The following is a 16,879-nucleotide window of genomic DNA, read 5'->3' on the forward strand; positions in this document are numbered from 1 at the left end:
GCCTCCACCAGTAACCCCTCCCTCAGGTTCTGCCTGCTCCCCCAAACTTCTCCTCTCTCCGAGGGAGGATATTTACGGAACTGGAAGGTCTTCCGACGTATCGTTTTAACGAAGCCAGGTTCCCAATGTGCGGGATAGGGTAATAACACCTGTTATGGCTTTCATAGCCATTTGACTGCCATGTAGGAAGACACAGAGATACCGACAGGCTCCTTGACAGAAGCACCTTGTTGTTCTACTATGTTCCATTCTGCCAGGGATTAAGAATGAAAAGTTTGGTAACCTACAGAGCCTTCGGAAAGTATTCAGAACCCTTGACTTTTTCCACAGTTTGTTAGGTTACAGCCTTATTCTAAAATGTATTAAATCGTTTTTTCCCCTCATCAATCTACACACAATACCCCATAATGACAAAGCAAAAACAAGTTTTTAGAAATGTTTGCTAATTTATAAAAAATAAAAAAACGGAAATATGACATTTATGTAAGTATTCAGACCCTTTACTCAGTACTTTGTTGAAGCACCTATGGCAGCGATTACAGCCTCGAGTCTTCTTGGGTATGATGCTACAAGCTTGGCACACCTGTATTTGGGAGTTTTTCCCATTTTTCTCTGCAGATTCTCTCAAGCTCTGTCAGTTTGGATGGGGAGCGTTGCTGCTCAGCTATCTTTTTTTTCAGGTCTCTCCAGAGATGTTCGATCGGGTTCAAGTCCGGCCACTCAAGGACATTCAGAGACTTGTCCCGAAGCCAGTCTTGCGTTGTCTTGGCTGTCGTTGTCCTGCTGGAAGGTGAACCTTCGCCCCAGTCTGAGGTCCTGAGCGCTCTGGATCAGGTTTTCATCAAGGATCTCTCTGTACTTTGCTTCATTCATCTTTGCCTCAATCCTGACTAGTCTCCCAGTCCCTGCCACTGAAAAACATCCCCACAGCATGATGCTGCCACCACCATGCTTCACTGTAGGGATGGTGCCAGGTTTCCGACAGACACAACGCTTGGCATTCAGGCCAAAGAGTTCAGTCTTGGTTTCATCAGACCAGAGAATCTTGTTTCTCATGGTCTGAGAGTCTTTAGGTACCTTTTGGCAAACTTCAAGCAGGCTTCCGTCTGGCCACTCTACCTTAAAGGCCTGATTGGTGGAGTGCTGCAGAGATGGTTGTCCTTCTGAAAGGTTCTCTCATCTCCACAGAGGAACTCTAGAGCTCTGTCAGAGTGACCATCGGGTTCGTTGTCACCTCCCTGACCAAGGCCCTTCTCCCCAATTGCTCAGTTTGGCTGGGCGGCCAGCTCTAGGAAGTGTCTTGGTGGTTCCAAACTTCTTCCATTTAAGAATGATGGAGGCCACTGTGTTCTTGGGGACCTTCAGTGCTGCAAAAATGTTTTGGTACCCTTCAACATATCTGTGCCTCGATACAATCCTGTCTCAGAGCTCTACGGACAATTCCTTCGACCTCATGGCTTGGTTTTTGCTCTGACATGTACTATCAACTATGGGATCTTATATAGACAGGTGTGTGCCTTTCCAAATCATGTCCAATCAATTGAATTTACCACAGGTGGACTCCAATAAAGTTGTAGAAGCATCTCAAGGATGATCCATGGAAACAGGATGCATTTGAGCTCAATTTCGAGTCTCATAGCAAAGTGTCTTTATACTTATGTACATAAGGAATTCTGTTTTGTATGTTTAATACATTTGCAAAAATGTCTAAAAACTTGTTTTCACTTTGTCATTATGGGGTATTGTGTGTAGATTGAGGCTGTAACGTAACAAAATGTGGAAAAAGTCAAGGGGTTTGAATACTTTACAAAGGCACTGTGTCTGGGAGTAACTTTGGTGCGGTAACTAAGCCTGAACTAGTCATTAGAGTAAACACAACAGCTAGCGTTGGTTGTTCATGCCCGCCTGCCTGCTATCACTGGGAGAGAACAGTTTTGGTCCTAATTAAATCTATAATACAGCCCTGTGGCATATACAGCTACAGCAGAAAATGGCAGAGAGCACTTTTCGTTTGAGAAGGCAGTTGTGTTATGAAAGGGGAATTTTTCTGCGCCTTAAATCCTGACCTTATTTTACACACTGATGGTAATGCAAAGGAACAAGCATTGTCATCGCAGCACAAGTCTCACCCATGCACGCACACACACGCACACACACACACACACACACTCATCGGAACACCCAAGCACTCCGACACACACACATGCAAACACATACCCAGACCCTGTTAGAGAAACACATTCATATACATTACCCAAGGAACATTATTTAGGAAAGCCAATTATTCTGGTTTGTTTGTTTGTTTTTCAACTGAAAGATGACAGTTGAGTCTGTGCGGTTTCTGCTGCTCAACAAATGTCACTGATGGGGATGGTGAAGGTGCACTATATTTTCTCATTAGTGCAAATAGATGGAGACCCACAACTTTGACCAAGTGGATCTACGCTCTACTACCGAGAACTAATAGATGCTTTCAGGTTCCATTGTGTCTTCATGGAACAGTAGATGAATAGAGTATGTGATGTGATGTGATTTGATGCCTCTTCTAACTGTGGTGTTGTTTCCCTCTCCTGCAGGTAGTGACCCTGGGGAAGAACAGCAGAGGCTACCACTACCTCCTGGCTAACCTGGTGACTAGAGTAGCACAACACAACAGCCCTTCTCTCACTCTCAAACATTTATGAGAAAATGGGATTTGGAATTTGAACAAACTGTACTTTTACGAACAAATAAGAACACACATTATCTGCACCAACAAGAAAGTTTGAACTTTTTATGCTTAGCTTTCACCATTATCCAGAAAACAATATCTAACACATTACCTTTTTAACTGTAAAGGTGAAGCTCTCAGTACAGATGAACCCAGTTGTTAGGGACAGATTGTTTGATGCCTGCATGTTGTTGGGGACAGATTGTTTGATGCCTGCATGTTGTTAGGGACAGATTGTTTGATGCCTGCATGTTGTTGGGGACAGATTGTTTGATGCCTGCATGTTGTTGGGGACAGATTGTTTGATGCCTGCATGTTGTTGTGGACAGATTGTTTGATGCCTGCATGTTGTTGGGGACAGATTGTTTGATGCCTGCATGTTGTTGGGGACAGATTGTTTGATGCCTGCATGTTGTTGGGGACAGATTGTTTGATGCCTGCATGTTGTTGGGGACAGATTGTTTGATGCCTGCATGTTGTTGGGTACCTCTGGTTTCACTGCAGGGCTTCGCTAACATGACCCTGGACAAGGTGTTTGCTGGAGGAGCCAACATAACAGGCTTCCAGATCATCAACACAGAGAACCCAATAGTCATACAGTTCCTCCAGCGCTGGGAACGCCTAGACGAGAGGGAGTTTCCTGAGGCTAAGGGCACTCCACTGAAGGTACAGTACCACACAGCTGTCAATGTTGTGTGGATGTTTTATTTACAGCATGACACATCCTTCTCTCTGCCCATATCTACTTCTGTCCCTTTCTCTCTGCCTAGCTGTTCATTTATCTGTGTTTTTTTAGCAGTATCAAAGACAGAACATTTTCACTCACTTGTCAAAAAGAAGGCTGTACTATTCTACTTAAAAGCTTTTGTCAAATTTAACCAGATAAACTGTCAGTGAGGCTATAGTAAAATCAAAGAGGAAAAATAGGTTTTCTGTTTGAAAGTACAACAGTATGAACTGGCTTTGGCATATCAGGCAGCTACAGACTGCCAATCACCAACTACTATTGAATGAAACAAACCTTGAGGCAGAGTAGCAGTGGGCTGTTCAGCTACTGCTGTACCTACTTCATCATTGATAGACTCATTTTTACCATTTATTCCCTTTTCACATTGTGCTTTATTTGTAAGTGGGCTCATTACACAAACCAGCAAGAAGCCTTTGGACTGCTCTAATAATGTCATGATCTGCTGTGGTGGTTGTGTTTCAGTACACGTCAGCGCTGACCCATGATGCCGTGTTGGTACTGGCAGAGGCCTTCCGGTACCTGCGGAGGCAGAGGGTGGACGTGTCCCGGAGGGGGAGCGCTGGGGACTGCCTGGCCAACCCAGCCGTACCTTGGAGCCAAGGCATTGACATAGAGAGAGCACTCAAAATGGTAGGAGGGATCTTCACAGATACCCAGGTGTACCCCTGTTACCATGTCTTTAAAATATAGTAGGATATTTTGACTATATCTTGACTATCTTTACTTATTTAGTTGAATTCTTCTAGCAAACCTTCACAAAGTGGTTGTTTTGTGAAGGTTATTACGGTTCCTTGTGTCATGGTGTGCGTGGCAGGTCCAGGTACAAGGTATGACAGGGAATATCCAGTTTGACTCGTTCGGTCGGAGAGCCAACTACAGCGTTGATGTGTATGAGATGAAAGTAGGGGGGCCCAAGAAGGTAAGTAGAAAACAGCACAGTGGCTCAACATGCGGATTACAATGAATAATAAAATGTTCTCCAATACCCATACTTGCTTTCTAAATAGTAGGAATTTGGGGTAGGTGAAAGTTTTATAGTATGTGAAAATTGAGTGTGCTTTAAATGCCAGGATGTCACACTCATTTCGGCTTTTCATCAAGTAGAATTTGCTGCACACTTAAGGAAGAGAAGAGTTGGGGTTTTTTACCCACGTGTGTTCGACAACAGATGATAATCAGATATGGTGATGTGCTGTACCAAAATGAATGAATGGTGGGAATGAACACAACTGCACATTAGATGACGCATTCTCTGTGTGGATGAGCCTAGAATGTTGATATTTGTTGCTTCAATTTTACTAAACAGTATGTTCTGAATAGTATGTATTAGGATTAGTACACAGTATGCAGTTTTAGTAATACCAGTACTTCTTTCTTTCTTTCTTTCTTTCTTTCTTTCTTTCTTTCTTTCTTTCTTTCTTTCTAACTGAGAGTACATGTTAAGCTAGCTCAGTTATATGGACTGAAAATATGAATATTCAAGTAATTACACATTCAATATTTAAGTAGTTAAACATTAGCATGACTCCATAACATAAGTGTGCATGTAACCGGATTCCCTCCATGTGATCTTCACACAGCTCTGAACAGGGACCAGGGCAGAGCTGACCGTTTTACTGGATTACCTAACAGCTTTCACCTGTAGTGGATCCTTCACTATTGATTTAGCTCCAGACACCGGGGGCTGACCCCGCCCTGCATGCTCCCTTTATGCTCTGTCATACCTGGGGCAGAGGGGGCCAGAGAGGGGATACGCCAAGGCTGTCAGGAGTAGTGATATTATATTAGCCACTACACCCCCACACATACTGGCGTACAATTCTGACGCTGTCACCATGGTAGCTCTTTGGCTCTGAACTCTGACGGGCTGTCCACAAAATCTGGCACCAAAAGTAGGTGCCCCCACACTGTCCACATAGCTCAGCTCATCTGGCCCACTGCAACACACACTGTGAGGCAATCTGCAGTGAAAGCTGAGGGAGAACTGTGGAATAGAACAGTAGGAGAGGAACAGAACAGAGAAAAGAAGAGAATACAACAGAACGGAAAAGAAAGTAAAAAGAACAAGAGAACAACAAAACAGAACAGATAGCTAGAAGAAATGGAATACACATTGTGTAAATCTCAGCAGTTATTGAATAGGTTCACAGATGTCAGATGTACATTTTTAGTAGCAGCTCTACATACGCTTAATGTTTAGACATGAGCAGAAGTCCTCACTTTGTAAATTGCAACTGAAATTGCTTATGGCTGAATAAGACACATTTATTCCATATTTTGTTCTGTTATTAATATTGCCAAGCAGCATGCGAGGAGCATCCCACTGGGCACAGACGTCAGTTCAACTTTGAGTTGTCAACTAATGTGAATTCAACGTGAAATCAACAAAACATTTCACCATCTCATTGGATTTAGGTTAAAAGTTAGGTGAAAACGTTGATAACTTTTTGTTAATCCAATGAGTTTTCCACATTGACTCAACTTCATCACATACATTTTTGGGGATTGAAATGACATGGAAACAACATTGATTCAACCAGTTTTGCCCAGTGGGATTTGATGGGCACTAATGTATGGTTGTGTAATGGACCAGTGACAGTGCAGCTGCAGTAAAGGTGCTGAGAGGGAGATTAGCTGAGAGTTGAATGCTCTTTTCCCCCACTGTATCTGTAGCAGAGGTAAGAGCTTCATCTCCAAGCACAGCACCAGCACAGGGCTTTTTATCTCACACATCATCAGATACCCCCTCCAGGCCAAGACTCTCATCAGACATGCTCACCATGCTCACCTGCCAACTGCTTTACTTACAAATGTCTTTTAAATGGCTTTTTCTATGATGTAACTATGATGTTTCTGTCACTTTCAGACCGGGTACTGGAATGAATACGAAAAATATGTATATATTGTGGATGCGCAGGTCACCAACGAGTCCTCTTCTGTGGAAAACCGAACGATTGTGGTCACTACTATTATGGTACACTTTCCAAGCAGATTTTAAATGTTCCACCTCTAAAAAAATTCTGCCACTCAAGGTCAAGGTGTCCATTGTTACATTCTGTCCTGGGAGGGTAGAACTATTTTCTTTTGAGTTGCTTTCCATCCACTCACTACATGTTGAAACAGTCAATTCACAAAGAGTGTTTCAACTGTATCCGTGTGGGTGATAAAGCATTTTGATTTTCCATATTACGGTGGCCTGTTGTAGCAGTGACATCACAATAACGGCTTTGGTAATGAAACTAGTTAGAGCCTATATACTTCATCTAATACACATTCAGTGCATACGTACGTAAGTATAAACCTGTTTCTTACTCATTAAGTAAATGGTCAATGATGACGGGGATAGGTACAACAAAACTACCTGTAATGATAAATTGTTTCTCTCTGGAGATGCAAAATAACTGCCATTTGAGCAGGATATAAAAAGCGTTGGTTTGTTTATCCCCTTGTTAAAATCTATTTTGGATCAACCATTACGAGTTCTGTACTGAAGTATAACCTCTGTGGCTTCCTCCAATATCCAGAGATATTAGGGGTCAAAGGTCAGGGATAGTTAGAGATATTATAGATAAGGTATTTTTTGTTCAAGCAGAGAGATGAATAAAAATAATGATGGATGTATATACGGTTAGTAAGAAGACAATGGTCCTTTTTAAATGTAAAATAAGGTAAGCCTTATCTTACATTTAAAACGATGGCCTTCTTTCTGACTCTGCCTATTATGTGTTCATCTTAGGCAAATTCAGAATACGAAAGTCAGGCAATATCATCTAGATGTAAACATGTCATGATCATACTCATAATTAGTACGGTTACTTCTGATAGACACAGGGAAAGGGTAGGACCATTGTAATGTTTTGAGAGCAATATCGTTACACCACTCATATAGTGATCATGCGTTAGTCTGTTGACATTGTAAATTGACAGTGGTCATCTCATTTTGCATCAGAATTAGCTGTATTTGACTTTTGGAAGCCCAGTCCTAATAACACAGAGATTTGAAAAGAAACCTTCAGCACAGAAAGAAAGAAATTGAACATTGTTTTACCCACTGGCGTCCCTTACGTTCCTGGCACATTTGATTTTGGAGCCAAGCCTAAAAGAAAACCAACCACACCTCAGTGTTTGAAGAGCCAAGCACGTGTTTTAACTCCTCCCAGTGTATTCTGTATGGAAGATAAGCTCAGGAGTTGGTTTGATTAGTTGGAGGATGCAGCCTCCCAGCACATTCATCGATGACATGTGGTTGATGGTGTTCCAATAAGAACTACCAATACTTTAATCCCTCGCCAATCACTGCCATTTACTTGATGAACTGGAAAGTCTCCCAATCCCCGTTCAACCTTCCCCTGTCCTAGTAAGCTGATGCAAAGCGTATGCACCCTCCACCCGGCCCCTACCTCCTTAGAGTATAGCTGGGTTTAGCATGAGGAATACTGCTGAGAGAACCAGCCCCACTCCTTCCCCCTTAAAGCCTGTCAGTCACAGGCCTTACTGTCCCCACTGGCCCTGCCGGGCCCCGCCTCTATCTGGCTGCATTTGGCTGTGGATCGAGTCAACACCCCAACATGCAGTGTGACCATCTCCATGTGGCGCTTCTTGTCCCTGATGTTCTGTTTGTATTTCCTGTGTGTGTGTGTGTGTGTGTGTGTGTGTGTGTGTGTGTGTGTGTGTGTGTGTGTGTGTGTGTGTGTGTCATCCATGCATGTATGCATGTAGGTTAAAGAGGACTGGCCTCTGTGAATGGAATGTGTGCATGCTATAAACTCAACATTATGTTTAATTAACAGGAGTCTCCTTATGTGATGTACAAGCGAAACCACTTGTCGCTGGAGGGGAATGACAGATATGAAGGCTACTGTGTCGATTTAGCTGCTGAAATTGCAAAACATGTGGGGATAAGATACAAACTGTCAGTAGTTGCGGACGGGAAGTATGGTGCAAGGGATCCAGAGACCAAGACGTGGAACGGGATGGTGGGGGAACTGGTATATGGGGTAAGTGACAGTCTCGACGTACTGAAGCACTGTCACCAACACAGGGACGGGGGCTTGGCCAGCTCTGGCTTGAGGTATGTGGGCCAGATCTGGTTTACAAACCTAAACCCGATCTTCTGCATGCTAAGGACAGACCTTGCCCAGCAGGGTGAATGTGGCCCACATTTATTCAAAAGTGGCCCAGCAACTACGGGTACTTGTTAGGGTCACATATCACAAGCCAGAGCTGGCTCATAAGGAAAGTGTGCCTGCCCTCGCCCTGGTCGCATCTCCCACATTCGGACCAGATCTGGCCCATTACTGTTACGGTGGCAGCACTGATCCATATGTGCCACCAAGCAACCAGATCTGGCCCGCAATCCTCTACTGACTGGATGTGTGCTTTTCTCCATATGTATCTCCATAAATCAGATCTTAATTGAAAGATTGATTACTGTATGTTATGAACCACTCACTACATGTAAGTATGAGCCCATTTTCTTCTTTCATAAAACCCCAACTGGTTAATGTTTCATTAAGAGACAGATAACATTAAGGGACCGATGACATTAAGGACAGATAACATTAAGGGACAGATGACATGAAGGACAGATGACATTAAGGGACCGATGACATTAAGGACAGATAACATTAAGGGACAGATGACATGAAGGACAGATGACATTAAGGGACAGATGACATGAAGGACAGATGACATTAAGGGACAGATGACATGAAGGACAGATGACATTAAGGGACAGATGACATGAAGAACAGATGACATTAAGGGACCGATGACATTAAGGACAGATGACATTAAGGGACAGCTGGAATTAAGGACGGATGAAATTAAGGGGCCGATGACATTAAGGGACCGATGACATTAAGGGACCGATGACATTAAGGGACAGATATATTGACGGACAGATTACATTAAGGGACAGATGCATTAAGGGACAGATGACATGAAGGACAGAAGGATGAAGGACAGATTACATTAAGGGACAGATGAATTAAGGGACAGATGACATGAAGGACAGATGACATTAAGGGACAGATGGGATTAAGGACAGATCACATTAAGGGGCCGATGACATTAAGGGACCGATGACATTAAGGGACAGATGACATGAAGGACAGATTACATTAAGGGACAGATGCATTAAGGGACAGATGACATGAAGGACAGATGAGATGAAGGACAGATGACATTAAGGGACAGATAACATTAAGGGACCGATGACATGAAGGGACATATGACATGAATGGACATATGACATGAAGGGACAGACGACAGCCAGACTGTGAAGTGAAAATTAAAAACATCTGCTTGTCAGTTTGAAGGCATCTTCATTTAGCACGAAAAAACATTTTCTCGTCATAATGAACATTTTACCAACCATTCTGCCAAATGACAGCCCTGCCTCTTCAGAGAGCTGAAAGAGAGAGATGATCCCCTGTTATAATTGACAGGCTTTGTACAAGCCCTGAGACACCTCTCTGCATCAACAATACATCCTCCAGACCATTAATTAACCCTGAGACACCTCTCTGCATCAACAATACATCCTCCAGACCATTAATTAACCCTGAGACACCTCTCTGCATCAACAATACATCCTCCAGACCATTAATTAACCCTGAGACACCTCTCTGCATCAACAATACATCCTCCAGACCATTAATTAACCCTGAGACACCTCTCTGCATCAACAATACATCCTCCAGACCATTAATTAACCCTGAGACACCTCATCAACAATACATCCTCCAGACCATTAATCAGTCCTGAGACACTTCTCTGCATCAACAATACATCCTCCAGACCATTAATTAACCCTGAGACATCTCTCTGCATCAACAATACATCCTCCAGACCATTAATTAGCCATTCACATGCAAATAAGCCAGTGATGTATTGAGACAAGGAGTGGCTGGGAGCTGTGTTTTTCACAGGGATTCTGCCTAACCCTCACTAAGATGATCCCAGCCCTTGTATGGCATTTATATATTTATAAGACAAGGCCGGTCCGGCTGTGACTCTGGGAACGGAGACGCTATCACTGGGAACATTTATTACCTAGCTGAGATATTCACTAATAAGGCTAGGAGGCTTTGAAGACAATCTGATAAAGGAGTTGAATTTTCCACGTTGATTCAAATATCATGGGCTGTTTGCATAAGCTCTTCAATCTCCTGTTTCCATACCTTCTACTTCATTGATGGATCTGACTGAGTAATGGGCTCTTTTGGATTAAGGCAGAGACATTAGCCAATACTAATGTTAACTGAGATTGGCCCATTTTAAACTGGCGGGTCTCACTTTCTTCTTAAGCATATCTGATATTGCATGCATTCTAATCCACCATTTCATTTTACCATTCATTTCTACTCATTGGTTTCATCAATACATTATAAATACGTTATAGCCATAATGAGCTTTTTTTTAAATGCCTGATGACAAGATTTTGATCAAGGAATTTTTATTGGCATTCTATTTAAAAAATGTCAAAGTCAGGCTTTGATAACACAGGCAGTTTGATGTGATGTGCCTGTGCTCTGTTTTGAACCACTAACTCCTCCTCCTCCTGTTCCCATGTTTCCAGAGAGCCGATATAGCAGTGGCTCCTCTAACTATAACATTGGTACGAGAGGAGGTGATAGACTTCTCTAAACCTTTTATGAGCCTGGGGATCTCCATTATGATAAAGAAGCCTCAAAAGTCAAAGCCGGGCGTGTTCTCCTTCCTGGACCCGCTGGCCTATGAGATCTGGATGTGTATAGTGTTTGCCTATATCGGCGTGAGCGTGGTGCTCTTCCTGGTCAGCCGCTTCAGCCCCTATGAGTGGCATCTGGATGAAAACGACGAGGCCAAAGACCCCCAGAGCCCTCCAGACCCACCAAACGACTTTGGGATTTTTAATAGCCTGTGGTTCTCCCTGGGCGCCTTCATGCAGCAAGGATGCGATATCTCGCCAAGGTTGGTTAATGTACTCCATGTTCCGTCACCTCAAACTCAGCCATCCTATCATCTACATACTGTACCATCCCTCTGCATTTTATGGTCATAATCACTACAACTCCCATAATGCCATGGTGCGTATATGTTATTTTTGGGTTTGGTTTTGGCTTTTTTACGCTCCAGCCCACCCCATCCACCTACACGCGATCTCTCCCTCATACTCTTTAAACACACCACCATTCTTTACTTGTTCTCTCCAGGCTGCATGCTAGCAGTGATGCATCGCATCCATAAAATAACTTATATCCACCATGCCGGGGACTGTAAAATGCGCAGGGTCATTACATCCGAGAGTAGTTTCCCCTATTCCCCATGACTCTTGGAGGGCTACCGTGTTTTTGCTGCATGTCCCATTTTACGGTCATCAGCCTGGTGCATATAATGTATTTAAAGTGGAAGACATTTTGATGCATTTGCACTCTGATGAAGCACCTTAACAGCATTCGATTCGGCCCCACCTCATGACTCACATCCTCTCCCCCCTCTTTTCATTCAATCAGTCCATCTATTCACTCATCATCACTGTTGTGGTGTGTCCCTTGTTCCTTCTCGGGGGACTGTCATTGTTCAAGCTGTCCCTCCTCATCTTGTCTGGGATGTCAGGCCATTCTAGTCCATCTGAATGAAGATCAGTGAGAGAGTATTCCAGGCCATGTTGATCAGAGCTGAGCTTCAGTCTCACCTGAATAGTAATGGCTACAGTGCTATAGGGTGGGTAACAGTCCTCTGACATCAACACTTAAGCATGGATTGTTCGGATTCCTTCCTCAGTTATTTTTACCTTGCTGTCTCCATGATAAAATTATTTTGAAGCATTACTCAAGAATTAAAGTATGTTGTGTACCGAAAGCTGAGTGGTGGCCTCCCATGTGAGTAGGAGAAAGTCCCCTCTAAATAAAAGGCAAGCAATTTAATCCTTGTAACATAATACCAGAAAAAACACAAAACATTCTATGGCGAGTTAGGATTTGCTTTCTGTCTGGTACTATTTGAAGAGCCCATAAAATGCCAGAGTCAATGACACGGATTTAATGAAGACCATTTAGTAAATGTCACTCTCCCGCTTGGAGTATCAGTTTACGTGATAGACTACAGTAAGCTTAAGGTTAGTAGTTACCTTGCCAATGGGGATCGTCAGCTTCATTGAAGCAGATGCACAATAACCTCTGCTTGCTGTGTTCGTGTTTGGTGTCATTCAGCCACAACACAGCCCTCCAGGCATGCATCATAGAGCAACCAGGCGGGTACAGCATCTCTTACAGCAACACCATGTTTTTCTCTGTGTGAAGAGCATTATCGTTGAGGTATGTGGGTGAGATTTGACATAAATCCAAGATCATTCCGTGGCAATGCTCTGAGGCGGTGCATTTATGTCAATACGTGGTGTGTGATACCCAGACTGCAGATACACAGACTCTAAACAGGAATCAGTGGACTCCAAAGGCATGGCAGCCTCCATCCCTTTGTCAGTGTGTAGGATTGAGCACCCTGCTCTCACGTCCTTCTGTCCTCCTCCTTCCCTCTCTCTCAGGTCTCTGTCGGGCAGAATCGTGGGGGGTGTGTGGTGGTTCTTTACCCTCATCATCATCTCCTCCTACACGGCCAACCTGGCTGCCTTCCTCACAGTGGAGAGGATGGTGTCTCCCATAGAGAGTGCTGAGGACCTGGCCAAGCAGACAGAGATCGCCTACGGAACCCTCGACTCAGGCTCCACTAAGGAGTTCTTTAGGGTGAGTGACAACTAAAGTCTCTTTAGGGTTAGAAAAAAACATAGTTAAAAAAAGACTAAACATCAAAGGAAGGAGCACAGGGAATGGTATAGATATTTAGTTCTGTTTGATACCTGGCAGAAGGTAAGGAAGTAGCTATGATAATAAGTATTTAAGAAAGTCATGCTACAATACACAAAACAGGTGGCTATCAGAGTCTATACTACTGTATGTGAATGATTCTCCAGACAAAGAAGGAACAAAGCATTGATAATATAACCCCTTGTGCCAGCCACTGGATGTGAATGCAGATGTGATTAGTTTGGCAGGCTGGTTGACTGCCTAGTGATTTGTCCCAGGTCTTTCTGGGAAGATGATTGACAGGTGTTTAGGGACTTCATAAACTGCAAATGTCACGACTGAGCAGACATTCCAGGGGACTTTTAATTAAAACTAGGAGATAGAAGTGGAGAGAGAGAGAGAGAGAGAGAGAGAGAGAGAGACTGATTGATTAATAGAGGCTCCAGATACATTTTAAATATGTTCTTCAGGAAAGATGTGCTGCTTAATTAGAGTCACATAGCCACCAGGCAAACGGAAATCTGCTCTGATGACACACTGGCAGGTCATCCCTCAAACGGCTCAGCTTCACTTTCCCTCCTCTCCCTTACTCCTCTCAGGGTTTACCGTAGTACATCACATGCTCTCCCAACTGCTCCCTCACCTTTGTTGTCAAAGTGCCAGAAGAATAATATTCAGACATCAAATAGATTTTAGGTGCTTGCATTTTTATCTCCTTTTATTCATATAGGGCAGGAGGTAGACTAGCGGTTAGGAGCGTTGGGCCAGTAACCGAAAGGTTGCTGGTTCGGATACCCAAGCCGACTAGGTAAAAAAAATCTATATTAAAAAATATGTAAAAAAGAATCTTAAGTACGGCAGCCTGTATGTGATACATGGAGAGGAATTAACTGAGCCCAGAGATCTCATTTCCAAAGCAGGCATGTGTATGTTATAGATCCTGATTTATGCTGGGAAATGAATCCAATGAAATAGCAGGTTTTTGTTTGAGTTACATATGTTGTTTCCAAAAAGTAAATCGGAATACTTTTGGCAGTCTCATACCTGTCCAGAAGAGCATCCAAGAATTGCATGTGGACGGGCACTCTGCATACAGACAGAATGCAAATGATTTATTTGCCGACTCATCTCTACTTTGGATTGCCAGTGGGGTGGACCTGAGCAAACAGCCGTGAAGCCTTCAGAGCACATACATGGAGAGTTGATAGATGGACTGACAGCTGGAGCTGTTTGTGTTGCACTGTGGGAGCCAGCGCATCTGCTCATTAATATTTATTTATTTTGCAAATGGATTCTGAGGCCGAAAATGACTTACAATGTGCTTTTTTATGTTGTAGTATAGATTAATATAGATTTGCGTTTGAACAAAAGAGATCTTTAGCCCACGTATGATTGCTGACACCAAATAACACAAGCAGAGGAGCTGCACACATCTTTACCCAGACGTTACCCTCTGTTTACACAGCATGGCTAAGCCTGTCATGAACTATCACTCATTTACCATTATTTACATGAACGGTCCCTCCCACTGACATTGTGCAGATGTCAAGCATGATTCAATCACGGCCCCGAATTCATTACATATCCAGCTACTGCTGAAATGTTCATGATACAATGCAGGGAGAGAGACAGCTTTATTTTATTCAGAAATGCATTGATATGGATGTTCGGTTAGATGCATCCATCTTTCAGAATGGATTGAGCAGATATTATTATGCAACTACTGTGCAGATATGCTATAATATATAACATCCATAATATCAGTCTGATCAGGTCAGGTGTCTTATAATTGGCTCTTATAGTCCATCTGATATAATATAAAAAATAATTTGTCTTGATATGTTTTAAGTGATAACAAAAGTGCTCTCACAGGGGTTTCAGTATTGACATTTAAAGCACCTTCTGTGACATTTTACTGGATTCTCTGGCCACATTCATTCATGTCACCTGTATTGTGTTAATGCCCTCTCCCCTCTGACTTTCAGTGGAGACAGCTCAGGTCCCCTCCCCTCCCGTCTATTATGGCTTCTCTCTCTGAGACCTGGGCTGAGGGCCCTGCTGCACAAAAAGCCCCTTTTTCAAAAATATTTTGATCTTCCTTTGGCCTGAAAATCATGGAGGTGTAAGTAGCAGTAATAGGAGCTGAATGTACTGCAGATTTCCACTGATTCTGTCAGAGTGTAAAATATCTGCCCTTGATCAAGACACCCATAAGGGTTCAACATCTGTTGGTGAATAAAACCGCTGAGCAACCCCACCCCTGCTATCACCTCCCATATGGTTTCTCCCTGTACTCTTTAAATGAGTGTGTGATGCAGGGGCTAAAATCCAGCTCTCTGGGGTGGTAATATTGGAAATAAGTTGTAAGGGAAGCTGACTCGCCATTGTTCGAGATTACAAGTCAGCGCATGTCAGCTCAATTTCACTCAATTCATTGGTGTGCTGTGAGTGTAAAAGCAACTGTCACTGATGAGAATGATATGGCAGTCTTGACATTTGTGAATATTAGGTGAAATATGTGAGCAGAGTGATGCCAACATAGCAGCAGATGGTGTATATGCATATCAGAGACTCATGTTTTGACTGCAGCATTGGTTGTTTTTCTCTTGTTTAATAATGAACATGTTGACTCATATTTGGCTCATTAATTGAATACCCCTGATCTGATCCTACCTACCCCCTTACATATTAGTTGTTCTGAGAACACCAGCCATCTCTACAGGATCCATTGCCACCAAGGTGTTCATTGTGTTCAACAGCCCTATTTATAATTTACATTACAGTCCAACGATGGAATCATCAAGTTTATCAGGAGTCAAGCTCATCCCTGCAGTATAAAGAGCAGAGGAGCAGTGAAGAGGGGCTGAGGCCGTTAGGGGTTCATCCCAAATCACCTCCCCAGAACCACAGCACTCCGTCGGCACTTGTGTCACAATTATAATATATTCAAATTCCGTTAACTCAGCATGAAATGAAGTGACATTGGGGTTTCTGTATACAGCCACCTCTGTTAAACAGGTTGACACGTTCTATGAGGATTTACTGGATTCAGTGCAATATGAGAAAGTGTTTATTATGTTTGCGTCGGTGTGCCACCACCTGATAGAAGAAACAGCTGAACGTCCAGCTAATTATACCCCCAAAGCTTAATTAGTCAGTCAACAGCCAGCAGGAACTTAGGAAACTTCTTCCCCTCAGAGCTCCTGCTGGGTCTGTAGAGTGATTCTGGAGAGCACATCAGAACTGGTGCTTAATGAACAATCAATATGGATAAGACAGGAATTAGAGATGCTAATGTGTGTGTGTGTGCGTGCGTGCGTGTGTGTGGTTGGGCGTGCGTGTGCGGCTGTATGTGATCAATCTGTTTTTCTGGTTAGTACAGTCATACATTTCACACTATAATTCACAATGGTCCACAGTATCCAAGACATACTGTCATTTGATATGTAATGTGAGATTTAGCTTGATTCAGCTAATAATGGTGGGCTTATTGCCCATTATTCATTAAAAAGTGAAAAAGATATGACCAAGCAAAGACTTGCCAGAAATGGACCCTCTCAGATGAAATAGTATTATCAATATTATATGATGTTATTTGGAGTCCTGGGCAATAGCTATAATTGCCAAGTTGAC

At 43.0% G+C, this 16,879-nt stretch overlaps 1 protein-coding gene across 5 annotated transcripts in view; it reads left to right on the forward strand.

Annotated features, from left to right (window-relative positions):
* Positions 1 to 16,879, forward strand: part of LOC115154457 (glutamate receptor 3) — a 109,571-nt gene that overhangs the window by 75,323 nt on the left and 17,369 nt on the right. For all 5 annotated transcript variants that reach the window (XR_003867897.1, XM_029700700.1, XM_029700699.1 and 2 more), the window contains exons 5-12: positions 2,577 to 2,630; positions 3,203 to 3,376; positions 3,921 to 4,088; positions 4,273 to 4,377; positions 6,325 to 6,432; positions 8,249 to 8,455; positions 11,041 to 11,414; positions 12,988 to 13,186. Coding sequence is in view for 4 of the 5 variants with exons in the window: in XM_029700700.1 (XP_029556560.1) it covers positions 2,577 to 2,630; positions 3,203 to 3,376; positions 3,921 to 4,088; positions 4,273 to 4,377; positions 6,325 to 6,432; positions 8,249 to 8,455; positions 11,041 to 11,414; positions 12,988 to 13,186 (1,389 nt within the window). In the remaining variant the exon portion in view is untranslated. The remainder of the gene's footprint in view (positions 1 to 2,576; positions 2,631 to 3,202; positions 3,377 to 3,920; positions 4,089 to 4,272; positions 4,378 to 6,324; positions 6,433 to 8,248; positions 8,456 to 11,040; positions 11,415 to 12,987; positions 13,187 to 16,879) is intronic.

The sequence above is a fragment of the Salmo trutta genome, chromosome 19 (assembly GCF_901001165.1).
Source record: "Salmo trutta chromosome 19, fSalTru1.1, whole genome shotgun sequence".
Lineage (NCBI taxonomy): Eukaryota > Metazoa > Chordata > Actinopteri > Salmoniformes > Salmonidae > Salmo > Salmo trutta.